This window comes from Schistocerca americana, chromosome 10 (assembly GCF_021461395.2).
Source record: "Schistocerca americana isolate TAMUIC-IGC-003095 chromosome 10, iqSchAmer2.1, whole genome shotgun sequence".
Lineage (NCBI taxonomy): Eukaryota > Metazoa > Arthropoda > Insecta > Orthoptera > Acrididae > Schistocerca > Schistocerca americana.
Genome location: NC_060128.1, coordinates 48,466,538 through 48,486,226, shown reverse-complemented (window position 1 = coordinate 48,486,226; position 19,689 = coordinate 48,466,538). Strand labels below are relative to the sequence as shown.

At 40.5% G+C, this 19,689-nt stretch overlaps 1 protein-coding gene across 1 annotated transcript in view; it reads left to right on the top strand.

Annotated features, from left to right (window-relative positions):
* The window catches only part of LOC124552655 (serine/threonine-protein kinase 11-interacting protein), a 277,366-nt gene extending 258,133 nt beyond the window's left edge, over positions 1 to 19,233 (top strand). Inside the window, exons 19-21 of the mRNA XM_047126981.1 lie at positions 1,184 to 1,336; positions 3,028 to 3,173; positions 17,731 to 19,233. Of these exons, the coding sequence (XP_046982937.1) occupies positions 1,184 to 1,336; positions 3,028 to 3,173; positions 17,731 to 17,919 (488 nt within the window). The 3' untranslated portion in view covers positions 17,920 to 19,233. The remainder of the gene's footprint in view (positions 1 to 1,183; positions 1,337 to 3,027; positions 3,174 to 17,730) is intronic.
* The last annotated feature ends 456 nt before the right edge of the window (positions 19,234 to 19,689 follow it).

The following is a 19,689-nucleotide window of genomic DNA, read 5'->3' as shown; positions in this document are numbered from 1 at the left end:
CTATTTGGGGAGCAAAATAACTGATGATGGTCAAAGTAGAGAGGATATAAAAAGTAGACCGGCAATGGCAAGAAAAGTGTTTCTGAAGAAGAGAAATTTGTTAACATCGAGTATAGATTTAAGTGTGAGGGAGTCATTTCTGAAAGTATTAGTATTAAGTGTAGCCATTTAGGGAAGTGAAACATGGGACGGTAAATAGTTTGGAGAAGAAGAGAATAGAAGCTTTCGAAATGTGGTGCTACAGAAGAATGCTGAAGATTAGATGGGTAAATCACATAACTAATGAGGAGGTATTGAATAGCATTGAGGAGAAGAGGAGTTTTTGGCATAACTTGACAAGAAGAAGGGACTGGTTGGTACGACATGTTCTGAGGCATCAAGGGATCACAAATTTAGCATTGGAGGGCAGCGTGGAGGGTAAAAATTGTATAGGGAGACCAAGAGGTGAATACACTAAGCAGATTCAGAAGGATGTAGGTTGCAGAAGGTACTGGGAGTTGAAGAAGCTTTTACAGGATAGAGTGGCGTGGAGAGCTGCATCAAACCAGTATCAGGACTGAAGACCACAATAACTAAAAATCAAAATGAGGATGAAAGGATTAACCACAAATATAAAACATTTGTGTATTCTAACAATATTAAAAGGAAAACTGCTACTCACCATATAGCGGAGATGCTGAGTCGCAGATAGGTGCAACAAAAAGACTGTCACAAATAAAGCTTTTGGCCATTGAGGCCTTTGTCAACAATAGACGGTGCCACTGAAACCGCACTGTGGCATTTGTGTATTCTAAGCATTATTTATCATTCGTATTCTATTCACCAATACTGAATGCTGTTAGAGTTACGTTGCAACACACAGGAGAAGAGAGCCTCGTAGTGAGTGCAGCATATTGTTATCGCTGACCTCAAATGGCTAGCTGTGGCTGAAAACTCGATACGCTTTGGATTTGAAGAAGACCTGGAAGTAGCTCAAGTGTTTTCTTAGTTTTCATTGTTCTGGACTAGTGTATCTATTATAGACACAGGTTCAGTGGTGGAAAACTGGCCATTACAAATAGGCTGCCTCTCATTGTAATGGAGAAGAAGTAATAAAATATTTATTAACTCTGAGCAATGTGTTTAAAGTGCTATGCTTTCATTGTGGTAATATTTTCTCAAGTCGGTGTACCGACTGTCGCAGGGCCCAGTCTCGGGGACGGGTGCTGCGTGGAGCGGGAGCCGCTGCAGCAGCACACAGATGCGGTGAGGCGTCTCGCAGCCACTCCGGACCGACCGGACGATGATGTCCGTGTGGCGGGATTCTTCGTGGCAGCCAGTGTCATCACTGACTCCGGTGAGTACTGTGGCTTTACACCATCTTTTTCAATATTATAAATTTCAGTTTAAATAATAATTATTATTATTATTTATTTATTTATTTTTTTTTAAATTTTTTTATGTGTGTGTGTCACTATCATTTTGCAGTTTATTCCCCCCGAGTTGAGCTCCGGGTGACCAATTATCCGATGTTGGCTTAGTTCAATCTTTTTTCTCTCTCTTGACAGAACGAGAAATATTTACTCAGAAAGCTAGTGTTAATAACGTAAGAAAATATACAGTGTAATTATAAAGTCCACAAAACACTTTAAAAAATCAGTATAGGTAGATGACCAAGAAGAATGCAGCAAACGGTATGGTATATAAATGTCACACTTGTCCACTGTCTGCCACACAGTGCACATCTAATCGGTAGTCCAGTTCTGCCTGTGAACGACCCGGCATATCGGGAGTGATGTTAGGAACAGTTACCTGGGCGCAGGGTCACGAGTTGTCGTCATCCTGTGGTAGGTACGATACGAATTTGCAGTGCCCATGTTATTCCAAATTATGATGCAAAGTTTCTTCAGAGGTGCATGTCACTGCACTACAATGTAGTATTCATCTGCCAACACCGGGCAAACGACTTTCAAGTAAAATGTCTCCCCTGTATAGGAATATAAATAATGGATCTACGAGTGTAGGTTGTAGACACGCGGTTGACGACATACGGAAGTTTGGGTCTGGCTGTGAGTTGTGTTCGGGTAGCCAAATGGTAGTGACGACAAGCGGAAAATCTGCATTTGAGTCCCTGTCCTGTACAAATTTTCATTGTTGTCATTCTATTATACAGCTGAAAGTTATCCATATTTGCAACTGCGAATACATGTAATATATCCTACGGTAGAGGTGGAACGCAATCACTGTATCCGAACATATCCCACGAGGAAAAATTGTGAGGCGTCGAGTCCGTCAACCGCAGCAGTCATACTAGAAGCGATGGGTCGACAACGGCTATGCAGTCTGTCTGACGGTGTTGGTGTTATCTCACAAACGGCTGTGCAAACCTTGGAGAGCAATCTCCTGTTGGAAAATGAAATCTCTGCTGTCAGTGTTCAAGTTGTTGTACAAGCCACAATAGCAGCACACAAATGCATTCTCTGCCCTGTTCACCTCAGTATTCACCGAAAAAGACTGACGGTGCCCTCATCGGTATTTCTACAAACTAGCTAGCCGAGTACCACATTTGAAAAAATGTTCGAGAGTTTGTCGCAGTGCAGTATTCGAGAAACTATGCCGACTGTCGACGAGCCTGTCCGATTTAGAACGAATGCACAATTTGTGATAACGGTTCTGCATCGTTTTTGCAATATTTCAGAACAAATGGAAGTTCGTGCCGGGTCGGGACTCGAACTCGAGTTTCCCACTCTTCGTGGACGGACCGAGCCCTCAGATAGCCTAAGTGGCCGAGGCGACCCCCAGGGACAAGTTGAAAATCCGGGTTCGAGTCTCGGTCCAGCATAAATTTTTATCCGTTCCGAAGTATTCTACATCTGGCGCGGAACCGTAATGGCAATTTGCGAATTCGTTCTTTTGAGTTCGTGTCAGAGTACCGTAGCATTTGTTACGTTACATTTACCCGTTTACCGTAAAGATTTTTTAAAATGTTTCACAGACTTTATAATTAGCCCGTATATCGTAAGACTATCACATTCGTGCCGTCCGCAGGGACCGTCAGCATGGGCTCGGGGACACTGGTGATCGGCGAGTCGGTGCTGTCGCTGTCGACCGACTCGCTGCTCTGGTTGCTGCCCTCCTCGGGGAAGCCGCCCGAGCTCTGGGCGGCACAGAGCATCAGCAACCTGGTGGAAGTGGTGAGTGCGGCAGTACGTCAGCTGTCTCTCTCTGGGCTGTGCTCCCTCCCGCCTCCCCGACCCCCCTCCTGTGTGCCCCACCTGTCCGTTACCTCCAGTGCCATGTTTATTTCACCCTTGTCCTTGCTCGAATGATTCTGATTATCTGTGCACTGATATTCTGTATGCTTCAGAATATTTGTCACTATCAGCTAATAAGATTCAGGCCCTGTTAAAAATCTGCATCTACATCTACATCCATACTCCGCAAGCCACCTGACGGTATGTGGCGGAGGGTACCGTGAGTACCTCTGTCGGTTCTCCCTTCTATTCCAGTCTCGTATTGTTCGTGGAAAGAAGGATTGTCGGTATGCTTCTGTGTGGGCTCTAATCTCTCTGATTTTATCCTCATGATCTCTTCGTGAGATATACGTAGGAGGGAGCAATATACTGCTTGACTCTTCGGTGAAGGTATGTTCTCGAAACTTCGACAAAAGCCCGTACCGAGCTACTGAGCATCTCTCTCCTGCAGAGTCTTCCACTGCAGTTTATCTATCATCTCCGTAACGCTTTTGCGATCACTAAATGATCCTGTAACGAAGTGCGCTGCTCTCCGTTAGATCTTCTCTATCTCTTCTATCGACCCTATCTGGTACAGATCCCACACTGCTGAGCAGTACCGTATTTACTCGAATCTAAGCCGCACCTGAAAAATGAGACTCGAAATCAAGGAAAAAAAATTTTCCCGAATCTAAGCCGCACCTGAAATTTGAGACTCGAAAATCAAGGAGAGAGAAAAGTTTTAGGTCGCACCTCCAAATCGAAACAAAGTTCGCCTAGTTGTAATATGAGACACAATTTAGGTCGAATGAATGACGATACAGCTGCAGTAGTTTGGTTCGAGTCGTAAGCTTAGCAGTGACGGTTTACCAGGTAGCCATTGCTACGCGTCTCGCGCTCCGTCCGTATTTATACGGATATCCTTCCTTTTTCACGTGCTTCGTCTGGTTTGAATTGATTGCTTATTTTTCTTTGATCTGATAAGTGCCGTTCTCTTTGTTATAGGTGTTTACGTCACTCTAAGCAGAAAATGCATTACTGTACTGTGTCATGCATTGTTTGTCGCATTCTGATAGTGCGTGTTTACGGCCTGTCGCCGCTCGCGGCGTGGCTTGCTTTTGTGCGCGCTACCGCCGCTTACAAATAAAAAATAGAGAGGAGTCGTCTCATTAGCGAAACATTCTTTCTTTGATAATGATCAACAAGAACCAAATAATAGACTGCGTATGATAGATGATGTTCTGAACGAAATTTTAGCGAAAATTTTTCTCCGTTTGAAAATCTTTGCAGACGCCTCTTTAGTTCATTACATTCTGCACAGAAATTAGAGTCATCTTAGATTTAAAAATCTAGTCAGTTGCCGTGCTTCATTTCTGACTGTATCACTATCAGGCATAAGAATAATACGAATATAAACATGACATGATATGTATATTCTTCCGCGTTTGCTGTTGTCTCACTCTAGTTTCGTAGTTTATTAGGCAGACAGGATTTAAATGTGATAGTAGCAAACACGAAACAATACATGGCAAAATGTTTATATTCGTATTAATCTTATGGCGAAGAGAATACTACATGTGATTCACAATTCATAAAAGTTCCTATTAGCAACCATCTCTTCTCACAGGTAGGAAAAAATTCAGAACGTAGAGTTGGCCATATTGACAAACATCCCAAACAGTCTTGCCAGTCGGATTTTCGTAGTACATTGAAATGCTGCTACATTCGAAGATCAACAATACAGAATTTGTATTTACTTCGTTGGATAATGTACCAAACCGCAGTGGTCGAAACTCTGGGCGGAGCAAAAAGGCTCGTCTTCCACTTTTTTTTTTTTAATTTATTTACTGACGCAGAGATTTTGGTACCAGTATTTATCTTTGTGCCCTACAAAGACAGGCGTCTAAAGCTAGCGAAATGAGGGATGCTCAACTACCGGACCTACCGATAGATGGCTCTAGCGCGTGCCGGCCAAAGATCATATCATTGAGTGTCCGCCATATCTGAATTTGGCGAAAAACGAAGTGTCAAAACACGGATGAAAATGTTTTTCGTTCTACGCCCTGATAAGTCTTTTATATTGGATGTTCTAGAAATCTACACATCAACATAATGAAATGTTTCTCATCTAGCGAGATAAAACGGTGACAGTTCTGCTATGAAATTCCTAAATTCGAGTGTTTTGGAAGTTTGACAAGCTGGCCTATAAATTATTCACTATTAATTTTATGACTGCTTTACTTATTTGCCCGTTTTAAAATACTATTTAAGATTCAATGGAGCTCAACAAATTACCTTGGTTGCCAAAGCTTTTAACTGCAGGTATAATTCGGAAAAATCAAGTGTGGAAAACAGTGAAGACGTCTCTTGAAAAAAAGTTGACATCGTTTGCTTAGGGGTATCTTTACTGACAACAGAAATTACTACTGAACTATTAAAGTATTACTTAGTTATAAATGGAAAAACTTATTTTTCTTTATCTGAAGTTATGCATTACCAATCTGCATATATGCTGACACTGTAATTGCAAAATGCACTTACGAATTTGGCTCTCTCTTTGATCAGAAATTTAAATGCCATGATTTTATGAACGCGTGTACATGACAGGGTGTATTTTAACTGAGTGAGTGAGACAGTGCTTCAGTCTTTGATACGAGACAAGAAATACATTTAAATGAGACAAACACAAAGGCCAACGTTAAGGCTCCTCTTAAATGCATGACTGGTATAATTTGGAAGTTAAGTGTAGTAATAATATTACATTGGACTGATCAATGATGATGTAGGAAGTGAAGGAACTTGTTGAAAATAACATCGATCACAGCTGTTAAGTTTAAGGTTGGGATGTCTTAAAACTGTAATTTTCCAGTCTGACACCCAAATAATGACTGGTACCATGGTTTTATTTTAAAATTGAATTCAAAACATGTCAGCGAGCAAAATTAATTACACTATGAATTACAACCATGGAATTTTATTTCTGTGAATCTAGGTTCTAGTCTTTGACATGGTGTCAATCACTGGAATGACTGGTTGTCATGATACGGCCTAAGCAAAAAACAAACCTGAAAGCAAAAGCTGCAGAAGCTGGCCAGACAGGTACCCCAATGGCTGCTACAATCTGTGTGAAGCAAGGGTGACATTATATTGCAAATTTAGTGTAAAAAGTTCCATATTGTCTGAATTTGTCCTATACTGACAGGACATTCTTGTCCAGTCGATTTTCTTATCTGCAAAAGTACACTAGCCAATACCAGTGGTACAAAGGTAGTGCCAAATTACAAACTATCCAGTAACAACAGAAGTATTGCTGGATAATGTACAGTAAATAATATGTAATAACCTGAGAAATTCAGAGTTGGTTTGAAGAAATAGAACAGCATTTGGAAAGAGAGTAACATTTTGAAAATAACAAATGACAGAAGTAGAGTTTTCAGTTCTTATGAAAGCTTGCTTAATTTCTCGCCCCCCCCCCCCCCCTCTCTCTCCCCCCCCCCCCCCCTCCCTTCTTCCTCTCTCTTCTCCATTCTCAAGGGAATAATGTGATAAAATAAAAGTGCAAGAAAGTTGTGTACAATGTTGGAAATGATGAAAAAGAAAATCTCACTATGCTTTTAACAGCATATGCTGCTGTAAAGCTCGCTCCTCCTAAGAACATTATTTTCTCCCATCTCTCTCTCCTCCCCCCCCCCCCCCTCCCTGCCCTCCTCCATGTGAAGAGTATTCCTGTAATAATAGCTAATAGCATACCAAGAACATGAGGGTGTCACAGTGGAGATTTGTTTTCTGGTACAGACGTCTGATACAACTATTCCACAGCAAAACTTACTTTCAATAGGTGTGGTAGCAGTGCCTTCCCATAGGATAACAGAATATTATGTCCTCCAGGAATCACATTGGGTACACCACTTACAGCATAAACTGTACAGCAACTACAATGTTTTGTGAGCAAGTAATACCAGTCAGTATTTTTAATTTTAACGTAAGTCTTGACTCCCTTAATTACCTGCTTACACGTGTGCTTGTACTACAGGTTATTGGTAAAGCAAATACTTATTGAATAGGTCTTCACACTTTTAATACTTAGCAGAAATTCTGAAAAAAGTAAATTCTTTTATTACTGTATCACCTGTATGGTGAATTAAGAGGTACTCACTGGTTTCGTTGAACATTTAATAGAAGCCTTCTTTTTACCTGCTACTGATAAAGAGCCATTCCAAGTTCTGTACATTACAATCTCTCGCATTTTTCATGAGGTTTGTTATTCTGTACACTAATATTTCTTCTTCTAAATGGTAAATATTGCATTCAGACATTGTTGGTATTAAAGGTAATTCATGAAATAAATTATATTTAAACCGGAAAATTAAAGGTTCCACATGACACATGAAAAGTACCTTGTTACACACATGTATGTACAGATTCCAAAATGTCTGTGAATTTGAGTTACAAACTTTCTTAAATAGAAATATGAAGATCACAATACTTTGGGTCTGCAATAACTCAAACGTAAAATACTTTAGTTCCCTATGGGAAACTTTGTTCTTTACGTGACTCGTGAAACTGCTTTCACTCTTAATGGAAAACTAAATGGTTTATGTTAAAGTTAACTTGCAAAAAGTGTAACAATTGTTACATAATTTCTGTGAAGTAAGATTCCTTAATGTTAATTCCTTCCTTTGTCATCGTAACTTGATAATTTCAGTTCCATATGGGACATATGACAAAAAAGAAATGCTTTTATTACCATGACCAAACAAAATCTTTTTAACATGTAGTACACAGTTCAAATCAGCAAAAAGTGTAACTGTATAATTAAGGAAAATGTTGATGAAAATTAGGCATGTAACATGAATACTGAAATTTCCTAATCCGCAGCTTGTGGTCGTGTGGTAGTGTTCTCGCTTCCCGTGCCCGGGTTCGGTTTCCGGCGGGGTCAGGGATTTTCTCTGCCTCGTGATTACTGGGTGTTGTGTGATGTCCTTAGGTTAGTTAGGTTTAAGTAGTTCTAAGTTCTAGGGGACTAATGACCATAGATGTTAAGTCCCATAGTGCTCAGAGCGATTTGAACCATTTTTTGAAATTTCCTAGATTTCCAGGTGTACCTGTAATCACTGTATTCAGTACTTTGTAGTGCTATAAAGATAATTCTATATGATTATTTGCATTCTCTTCCCCTCCCTCAACACAGGAAAATATAATAGAAAGACCTCCTAGCAAAATATAGACAAAATTCAGAAAATTAGATTTTGCCTGAATCAGGCCCCCTTATTCTAGAATGGTTCTAAAGTAATAAGAATGCTTACGATCAATTGGAAAATTGTGTTCATTCTAGGAAGTATTTTAAAACAAGAATTAAGAGAGTAACAATTTTATTGCTCTTATGTTGCAGAGTATCCACAAACATTACTGTTTGAAACATAGGGCCACTGCATACTCCATTAGATCACACCCATTCTGTGATTTTTCATTAATTTCACACAATTAATTTCACACAAATCACCTGTTTTCAATGCAAGTGCATATTTTGTAACACCAAACATCTTAAAATAAGCTTATATAATAAACAATTATAATTTTGTTTCAATATCTACACAGGATGTAAAGAGTTAATTTTACTTCAATGTGATTCATCCTTTGAAGTTCATCATTATACAACAACAAATCTATGGACAAAATAGTTTTAAAAAATCTGTCAAAATGTCACACCCATCTGCATGAAATGTCCCAATACATAATCTTTTCCAATTTGAGCACTATACATGATTAAACAATATGAGTTTATTTAACTTCTGCCTTATACTTGATTTGTTGTTTAAAATTTTCTCAGCAGCCTTTTTTTTCCATACGTTTTTAAGCGTGTACAGGAGTACAGGGATGCAATCTTACAAACAAGTTGAGTCTGATGTAAGTCCTCAATCCCAATTTTATAATGGTAATGATGACCAAGAGCAGGAGCAGCAAATGGGTAATCTACAAATTTAATTTTAACACAATGCAAAATCTTGGCCTGTGTATATTTCTGTCGCACATCCCCAGCAATCACAAACATCTGAAACAGTTTCTGAGTATTCTACAACAGAGTACACGCAGTCACTTGTTTTAACCAGTTTTCCCCAGTTAACAAAATTTACAAATGCATTTTTATTGGCCATATTGAGAAAGGCATAGAGATAAATACATTCTAATGCAGATTTAACTACTGATGGCTTCAGTATGTGAGGACAATCTTTGCATGTGATCTGCCTTGAAAGGCACAATGACACATACCCTGCAATATGTTTTGCTTGAAAAATGAGAACTTAATCTTATCAACAAGAATTGCACACCACTTCTCTACTTCATTTTCTGCAGCACTTTCTACTACATGCTTTGTACGCAGCTCGTGGTCGTGCGGTAGCGTTCTCGCTTCTCGCGCCCAGGTTCCTGGGTTCGATTCCCGGCGGGGTCAGGGATTTTCTCTGCCTCGTGATGACTGGGTGTTGTCCTTAGGTTAGTTAGGTTTAAGTAGTTCTAAGTTCTAGGGGACTGATGACCATAGATGTTAAGTCCCATAGTGCTCACAAGGGAACCTCCCCTTTGCACCCCCCTCAGATTTAGTTATAAGTTGGCACAGTGGATAGGCCTTGAAAAACTGAACACAGATCAATCGAGAAAACAGGAAGAAGTTGTGTGGAACTATGAAAAAAATTAGTAAAATATACAAACTGAGTAGTCCATGTGCAAGATAGGCAACATCAAGGAGAATGTGAGCACAGTAGTGCCGTGGTACCTTGGTTAGCGTGAGTAGCTGTGGAACGAGAGGTCCTTGGTTCAAGTCTTCCCTCAACTGAAAATTTTACTTTCTTTATTTTCGCAAAGTTATGGTCTGTCCGTTCGTTCATTGACGTCTCTGTTCACTGTAATAAGTTTAGTGTCTGTGTTTTGCGACCGCACCACAAAACCGTGCGATTAGTAGACGAAAGGACGTGCCTCTCCAATGGGAACCGAAAACATTTGATCGCAAGGTCATAGGTCAACCGATTCCTCCACAGGAAAACACATCTGACATATTCTATACGACACTGGTGACGGCATGTGCGTCACATGACAGGAATATGTTGTCGGCCCACCTAACTTGTATACTTAGCGAATGGGTAAAAAGATTCTACCTTGCCACATTTTGGGTTTTCTTGTGGATGTGATAATCACTCTCAAAAACTGAAAATAAAAAATTAAAGTTTTCGCTCGAGGGAAGACTTGAACCTAGGACCTCTCGTTCCATAGCTACTCTCGCTAACCACGGGACCACGGCGCACCTTGGCTCACATTTGTCCTTGATGTTGCCTATCTTCGCATGGACTACTCAGTTTGTATATTTTACTAATTTTTTTCATAGTTCCACACAACTTCTTCCTGTTTTCTCGATTGATCTGTGTTCAGTTTTTCAAGGCCTATCCACTGTGCCAACATATAACTAAATCTGAGGGGCGTGCGATGGGGAGGTTCCCTTGTCAGAGCCATTTGAACCATTTTGAACTACATGCTTTCTTGCAAACAACACACATTAAAATTTGAGCAATTCCCATTCATTGCAGTGACATTGTTACCCAAGAGCAACTTTCTCATGGCACATTTGAACTGGTATGCATTTGCATTGTTGTTCCAACCACCTCTGGACTGAATGCAGGAAAAAAAAAGCTCTATGTGGTTTTGCGACAGTTTATAAGTTAGCAAATACTTCAGAGGAGATTCAACACTAAGCATAATTGCCAGAGCTATGTGCCTGACTGATTGGATATTGAAAATTATCCCAAAAGCAAAAGTATTTCTTGCATGGAGCAGCAATGGAACACCAATGATTTTAAGCTTTTGATATAATTTTCAGTGTCTCTGAAAATACCAAGCCTATATAAGATTTGTTGTTAAGTCTCAGGGGGCTCTTATACCCTTTACCTAATGGATTTCTGGAGTTTAGAATATCAAAAATCCTATCAATATAATACAAAAATTCTACTGTTGCTTCGCTTCCTTTAAAATTTCGATCACCAACCCTCCTCAAAAACTATATAATATCTGCCACGTTAGAACTCAAAGTCTGTGCAGCTAATGAAACATCCATTTTTCTATTTACACTACTTATATGTTGTCCTGATAGTTTGTTGGCAAATGTCATACCTTCTTCTTGTTGTACCTTGTTCAATTGCTCAATGAAATGCCATCTAATAATGCCAGTTGGAGACTCAATAGCAGATACTTCTGCGAGAGCATTTCTGGCAAATTTAATCATATGACACGTGTCCAAGATACAATATACATTGTATTTTTCCACAGAATGAGGAAAGTAGCTTTTTAAATCACCCTTGGAAAAATTTAAAGTACAGCCAAGTGAACGTAAAGTGCTTATATTTACCTTGCAGCCATCACATGTAACACACCAAACCATAATGCCAGAACTATGCAGCCTCTCTAAAGCAGATTTTATCAGTGTGGCCTGATTATTTGCCTGTACACTGTTGATAAAGAAATATGCAATCTGGCATTTAAATTTGCCTTTAATAGAGACAAGCATGAAAACCAGAGCCTCAGATGCCTCTATTACTTCTTTTGACTGAGGCACTTCCCTACCAAAGTCTAAAAAACCTATGTACTGCTCAGTTCCTTGGTCCCAAACTACTTGCTTCCTAATTTCCATACTGTCTACGATTAGACATGAATCGCTTAACTGGTCCCTTACAATTGGGTTCAAATCAATGTACTTGAAAACATCTTTTAAGAAGCCAGGTTCACAGTCTACACTTGCCACCCATTTGGAAATCAATGATGTATGGGGCAGAGGCATTAATTTTTGCTAGTATTCATATGCTGCTGGTGAATAAAAGTACACAGCCATCGCAAACATTTTCGCATTTGTTGTGTATCTATTACCCTTTGACGAGAGAGAGTTGTTCACTAAATTGCACACTAATTCCACTTGTGTTCCTTTGTGATGATTGAGGAAGTTATGTAACTTCTCAGGAAGATGCCCCTTCCCCCCTCAATGAACTTATGATGTCATTCATGGAAAACACTTTCTTCTTCGAAGTTTTTCACGGACACACTTCAGTTTACGTTTTAATTCGGGCACAATGTCTGAGAGAGAGAGAGAGAGAGAGAGAGAGAGAGAGAGAGAGAGAGAGAGAGAGAAATGCGAGTTTCGGTCGCCTTGTCTTCCATTTCTACTTTCGACTGTATACCACAATCAATTACTGAAGAGCCAACTGCACTCAGAAATAAAGAAATAATTTCGTTATATATGATTGAAATAACTCAAGGCTTGATGAAAAAATATTATAAGAAAACGATGGGGGTGTGAAAACATCCTTATACTAACGTTTTCGGCACAATTCGCAGCTTCTGCATTGGATAAGTGGGACATGCTTTCCACGGAAGAATTCTTATTGACAACATTCTCCACGCAATCAGTAGCGTCTGCAATGGGCAAATCGAGCACGGATTCCACGACAGAACGCTAAAAACAAAAATATGGACCTGTATTACAACATTGCTTAGACCTATGTAGCGTACGAAATAAATTCACAAAAGTAAAAAGCACACACATAGCAAGGAAATTAATTAGCTATCTCAAATGGAGAATCATCGTTGTCACTCAAAATCCTAACAACATGTCGTCGTGGCTGTTTATTTGGTGGCATCAAATGTGTCGGAAAGTCAAAAACTGATGGCACTGCTTCGGGTTCGAGACGTTTCTTCCACGTTCCAGGGCTCACTACGTAATCATCTTGTCGGAAATGGTTTCCGCAAAGAAAACTGCAAGACGTAGGATTAAAATCTTTCCGCTTCACGGAAGTAATACACGTCTTTAGTAGCTCTGGGTGCTTTAGAGGAAACCTGTTCAAAAACATCGAATTAGCAAACGCACCAAGTCTGTATTGTTATCGTATTATATCGGTAGTCCTATTGCCTGTGAAATGGTAAGTCACTCTCCTTACTCCACCGCTTCGTACAATTGAAAGCGGAACAAGAAATCACCATTACGATAGTCCCTAATTCCTTATACACCGTACAGACCGAGAGAAACTTCTTGCCAAATTCGAATATGGCGGGCAATACAGACGACAGTAATCAGCTGGTAGAGCCATCTATTGGTAGGTCCGGTAGTTGAGCATCCCTCATTTCGCTAGCTTTAGACGCCTGTCCTACAAAGCATGCCTGTGTGGCGCTACATATATTCGACGGCAGAAGTTAGTTGTGGCGGCACCCACCAACATTTTTCAGAACTCCCGCTTGCTTTGCACTCGATTCTAAGCCGCAGGCGGTTTTTTGGATTACAAAAACCGGAAAAAAAGTGCGGCTTAGATTCGAGTAAATACGGTATTCGAGCAGTGGGCAAACAAGCGTACTGTAACCTACTTCCTTTGTTTTCGGATTGCATTTCCTTAGGATTCTTCCAATGAATCTCAGTCTGGCATCTGCTTTACCGACGATTAACTTACTTCCTTTGTTTTCGGATTGCATTTCCTTAGGATTCTTCCAATGAATCTCAGTCTGGCATCTGCTTTACCGACGATTAACTTTATATGTTGTCCAGCCCGTATTAATTAGGTTCTGGGTGGAATTGGATGTCTTGTGGTTTCGTTTTCATTTATTTTTGGACAATAACCACATTTTCAGAGTTCAGTATGAATTAATATACATTGCTATTCACTTCTTATATAGGCAATGTGTAGTAGCAGACAAGCGCATTTAACTCGCAAGCGGGCGCGCCGTTTTCCGTAACACGAGTGGGCGCGTGTTGCACTTTGCACGCGTGTATAGAATAGCTGTCTTTATGTTTCCGAGCTAAACGTGGATGCTCAAAATCACAGTTTAGTCTTAGTTTATGTAAACGTCAAAAAAATAAACTTACATAATACGAGCTAAACCACTGTTTTATTAAACAATAATGAAATAAATTTTTATTATAACACTCTGTTGCCTAAGATAAGTGTTACAGAGACAGGAATGAGCCACTCGAAGCATTAAGCAGTGCAGTTGCAGCAGATCCCCACCAGCCGCTTATTCGATCACTAATTATCACGTAGACAACTGCCTCAATGTACGATTATGTTGCTAGTTTGTAGTCGGGGTCATTTTTTTGCACGGATTGTAAATTTTTTCTCGCCTGCAGTAATATATTTTATATTACTGCTCCTCACTTGTATGTACGAGAACATAATTTATCACTGTTTCACCTGAAGCAATAGTGAAGGAATAGGTACGAGTTTGCAGTTGTGAAACAACAATGTAACCGTGCAGAATCATTTTATTTTTGTCCGGCGCACTTTACACACGGGCGTGCCTCCTCGAGGATTAAATGCCTCGAGGTGTACAGGGTGATTCAAAAAGAATACCACAACTTTAAAAATGTGTATTTAATGAAAGAAACATAATATAACCTTCTGTTATACATCATTACAAAGAGTATTTAAAAAGGTTTTTTTTCACTCAAAAACAAGTTCAGAGATGTTCAGTATGGCCCCCTCCAGACACTAAGAAAAAATCGCAGGGGGTAAGATCAGGGCTTCTTGGAGGCCAGTGATGAAGTGCTCTGTCACGGGCTGCCTGGCGGCCGATCCATCGCCTCGGGTAGTTGACGTTCAGGTAGTTACGGACAGATAAGTGCCAATGTGGTGGCGCTCCATCCTGCTGAAATATGAATTGTTGTGCTTCTTGTTCGAGCTGAGGGAACAGCCAATTCTCTAACATCTCCAGATACTGTAGTCCAGTTACAGTAACACCTTCGAAGAAAAAGGGACCAAAAACTTTATTGGCTGAAATGGCACAGAAAACGTTCACCTTAGGCGAGTGACGTTCATACTGAGTTGTAGGCGAGTCACGTTCATACTGAGTTGTTTCCCGCGGATTCTCAGACATTGTGACGGTTGACTTTCCCGTTAGTGTGGAAAGATGCTTCATCACTAAACACACTCTTTGAAACGAAAGATTCATCTGTTTCCATTTGAGCAAGGATAAAATCACAGAAATCGATTCTTTTAATCTTATCAGCTGCAGACAGTGCTTGAAACAATTTCAGACGATAAGATTTCATAACTAACCTTTTTCGTAGGGCTCTCCATACAGTTGATTGTGGAATTTGCAGCTCTCTGCGAGTCGATTTTCCTGGGCTGCGAACAAATGCTTGCTGGATGCGTTTTTCATCACTCGTTCTCGGCCGTCCAGAACTTTTCCCTTTGCACAAACACCCATTCTCTGTAAACTGTTTATACCAACGTTTAATACACCATCTATCAGGAGGTTTAACACCATATTTCGTTCGAAATGCAAGCTGAACAACTGTCATCGATTCACTTCTGCCGTACTCAATAAGACAAAAAGCTTTCTGTTGAGCGGTCGCCATCTTAGCATCAACTGACGCTGACGCCTAGTCAACAGCGCCTCAAGCGAACAAATGTACAACTAAATGAAACTTTATAGCTCCCTTAATTTGCCGACAGATAGTGCTTAGCTCTGCCTTTTGTCGTTGCAGAGTTTTAAATTCCTAAAGTTGTGGTATTCTTTTTGAATCACCCTGTATTTTGAACATTAATCATGCTGTAATATCCAATTACATGGCATATTCTTTCTCCCATCCAGAACCGTATTCGTTTCTAAAATGTCACTGTACAGGAAACAATCAATTTCACCTTCTGTTTCAATCAGAGGATTGACCCCTCATGTAGAAAAACTTCCCCACTCCGTGATGCTACCGCCACCGTGCTTTGTGGTCGGTACCTGCTACCTGCTGTTGTGCCTTTGGTTTTTTGTAGACGTATATATTGCACACCATCAGAAGAAAATACATTAAATTTATTTTACTCACTGCATAACATGTTAGACTGATCTGTAGCATTCAGAGTTTGATGTTTCTTTGCAAACTCTGTTCTCACCTTCCCGTTTTTTGAATTTATGAGTGGTTTATTTGGTGCTCGTGTACAATCTACTAGGTGATGTTTTGCAGTAGACACACATAGGTTAAATCCAGGGTGCTGCTCCGTATAGTGCCTGATTTGTCAAACCAATTTTCCTCGGTCAGGAGCTGACTGCTTACAAATCACTCTGGCTTCTCATCTTGTCGTTTTTGAGGACAGCTTGGCCTCTGCTTATTGGCTACTGTTCTTCCTGTTTTGCCACCAACTACACACATTTATTAGCCATCGTGATATGCCAAACTATCTAGCAGCACTAGACTGTGACTCATTTCATGGAAACATGTAAAACATCTCGTCTTACACAAACTGAGTATTCTTTTTTTTTTTTTTGCCACGAATCTAGTTGTTTCTACAAATGAAAAAACACTGTCCGAATGTCTAACTGACAGTAACTTGGCTACACCATTCCACTAAACCAAATTACAAAATAGTTTTGAGATAAAGGACTACGTACTTATGTTGTCATCGTACAACCTCTCTTATTTACTAGATACGTAATCACAGTGACACAGAGCTCTCAACAGAGTGACACGGTACTTGCAATGCTATGTTCTAGCTGAATGCAAACAGTACTGACAACATAACACTGCAACTGCAGAATACTTTTGAGCACTGCTGTAGTGGGACTTTGAATTTTGCCGTGCTACACTCATTCCCTCAGATATAAATTATACCGTCATAGCTGTATGAACGCTCGACGGCAAAGAAAATATTTATAAGAAAATGAAGGTACAAAAATTGTAAGTCTTTTTGTTTTCTTGAGAGCGAAAGCTTAATTTAACTTATTCGCTAGTCGTGGTACCATTCAGACGTAAAAACTTATTCGTTAGTCTCGGTCTGATTAAGACGTAAAAACTTATTGATGTGCAGACATATAGTATTGTGGAAGATTGTATGAAATTTGGAGGCTGGAAGCAGCCGTAAAATACATTGCATTCAATATCAAGATGGTATTCGTTCGTAGACATTAGTAATTCCTGTACGATGAAATTTACTGCAAGATTTTGGAGCAGCTACGACTTTTTCATGCAGAAATGAAGCAGGAGATTGGTGGAGAAGAAGACCTGGACGCCGCTCGAGAGAAGACATATTAACATGGTAATGAATGTACTCTTACCTACGCCATTTCCCCTGTTAATCACATTTTGTTATTCTCTGTTCTCTTTCAAATAATTTTTGTAGTGGAAATTGGTTTGACTTTTGCTCAGAAACGTCACAAGGACCACCCCACCAATAGCTTTTCCAAATCACGAAGTCCAATAGATTTTCTGTAATTCGAAGTCCGATTTGCATTTAATTCTTTCCCTTTTTCACGGTCATTAACGATTTTAAAAACCCCTTTTTATTCACCATTTCTTCCCACATTTTCAACCTTTTCTTTTCTTCTTTTTTTCTTTTTTATTAACCACTACACTGCTGTACCTGACGGAAAACCTGAGAGTCTCAGCAAAGTGTAGCATAACAGAAAAGCCTTAAAACTGCACGACGGATATACTGTTCGTATATCTGGGTGTATTTATTAACTGGCAGCTACATGTGTTCGAAATCTGTGCCGTCTGTTACACCAGGAAGTGGACGGGGAGACAGTTACACCGGTCTTCCTGGACGAGTCGTCCGGCACCGCACGAGAAATCCGCTGGGTGCTCCGGATGGGCAGTGCGGCCGTCGTGTCGGCCCTCCTGGACGCGGTGCGGCCGCCGTGGGAGCAGCTGTTCTCACTGCCGCTCCAGGTCTCCCTGTCTGGACAGTCCAGATAACACAGCCGGCACTGCTCACATGTCTGTGTGTGTAAGCAATGAGCAATACTCTCTAATCTTCCATGTGCTGCCTGCCAGTCTCTCTCAGATCTTCCATGTATCATTTTGTTAAATGTGTAGTACGTGCAGAGGATGTGTGTGTGTGTGTTTGAGAGAGAGTTTTTTAAGACAAAGTAGTGAGATAATCACAGAATAGGTGCAGCTTTTGTTTGGAAGTTCTGTGTCAACTTTTAACAGGTCCAAGTCCAATGTTGTTATATCTTCTATACCCTCAATATATATCATTACGGCTGGAACGTGTCATTCTGCATCCAGTGTGCAAGCGAAAAGGTGACTTGTGGGCTCCGGGGACAGTTGTGCGCTACCTGTGCCACAGATGAAAGGAACAGGAGAGTAGAATAAAATTACTCAAAAGGCTGCTGGCTGAAAACCTCTTCTCATTTAGTGGGCAGCTGTTCTGCTGCAGTAGGTACCTTTGGTTGTCATATTTTAGTTGCATCTAGTTTCACAGAGAGCCTTTCTCTTTAGTACATTCAACCCTGTCCTGGTTCCCTCTTATTATATTAGGAGGATTTAAGATGTTTTTGCTCCCCCCCCCCCCCTCCCTTCTCTCTCTCTCTCTCTCTCTCTCCTGCAACAGGCAAGGAGTACTAAAGGAAGAAATAACACTATGGCTGTCCCATTGTGTTGCACCTATCCAGATGACTTAACCCTTATCCATGTCCTGTGTCTCAATATAAACATCACTTTCCAAAACTTTCCTTTTAACCAAGTAAACCCATGAACTTAAACATTTTAGGTAGTGCTGCACTGCAGATGCTTACATCGTGTCATTAAATGTTTCATAGATGTAACGAGGCTCAGCATCCTGTAAAGTTCAGCCATTTGCATAACACTTGTGAAATTTCTAAAAAGAGCAAGTTTCTGCTTGCTTCCAGTGATCTATTTTACTGCTTCTTTCATTGCTTATAGATGACGTTTTATTCATTACGACAAAGTTTTGGTGTCTCTTTGCTCTCAAGTGCTGTTTTTCTGTGCCTTATTCTCCGTGTCTCTTGGGGTCGACTCCCTTTGCAGTCCTGTTACACCGCTCTGAACGTATTTACATCATTTTGAGGTGCAGTCTCGTCAATACCAGGTCGTTCTATTTCTCGTCATTACCAGGTCGTCCTATTCTGTAGGTATCTGCAAACTCCCTTCTTTTTTAACAGGTGCCGTCTTGTCATAGTACGCGACACACCGTTCTAGTGTAGGCAGTCCTGTCGAAGCTTTCCCACCGTTGACGTAAAAGTTTTCCGAGTACGGTACCACGTCACAGTGTAAGAAACAGTACTGGGGAACCCGACATTTTGCCCACGGTTACAGTGGCCTCCATCTAGGACTACAGTCGAAAAGACGGCCACTGTAACCGTGGGCGAAATGTCGGGTTCCCCAGTACTGTTTCTTACACTGTGACGTGGTACCGTACTCGGAAAACTTTTACGTCACAACCGACACTGGCTGCAGAAGCCTATGCAATTATAATTTTTGCTATGTTTGCTGCCTTCAGTGAACTTCGTACATGCTGTTTTATACTATATCTCCATACTGTCCTAGCACCCTTACCTGTAGCCCGTAGCTTCTGTTCGTCCGATTTGTGCATGGCCCGACAATGTGAACCGCATCTCAGTGATGGTATTGTCGATCATTTTTACGTATTTCCCTCGACTCGGATTGGCATTTTTGCATCGAAGACCACTCCTTTTAATGACCTCCATTTTGACTGCCTGG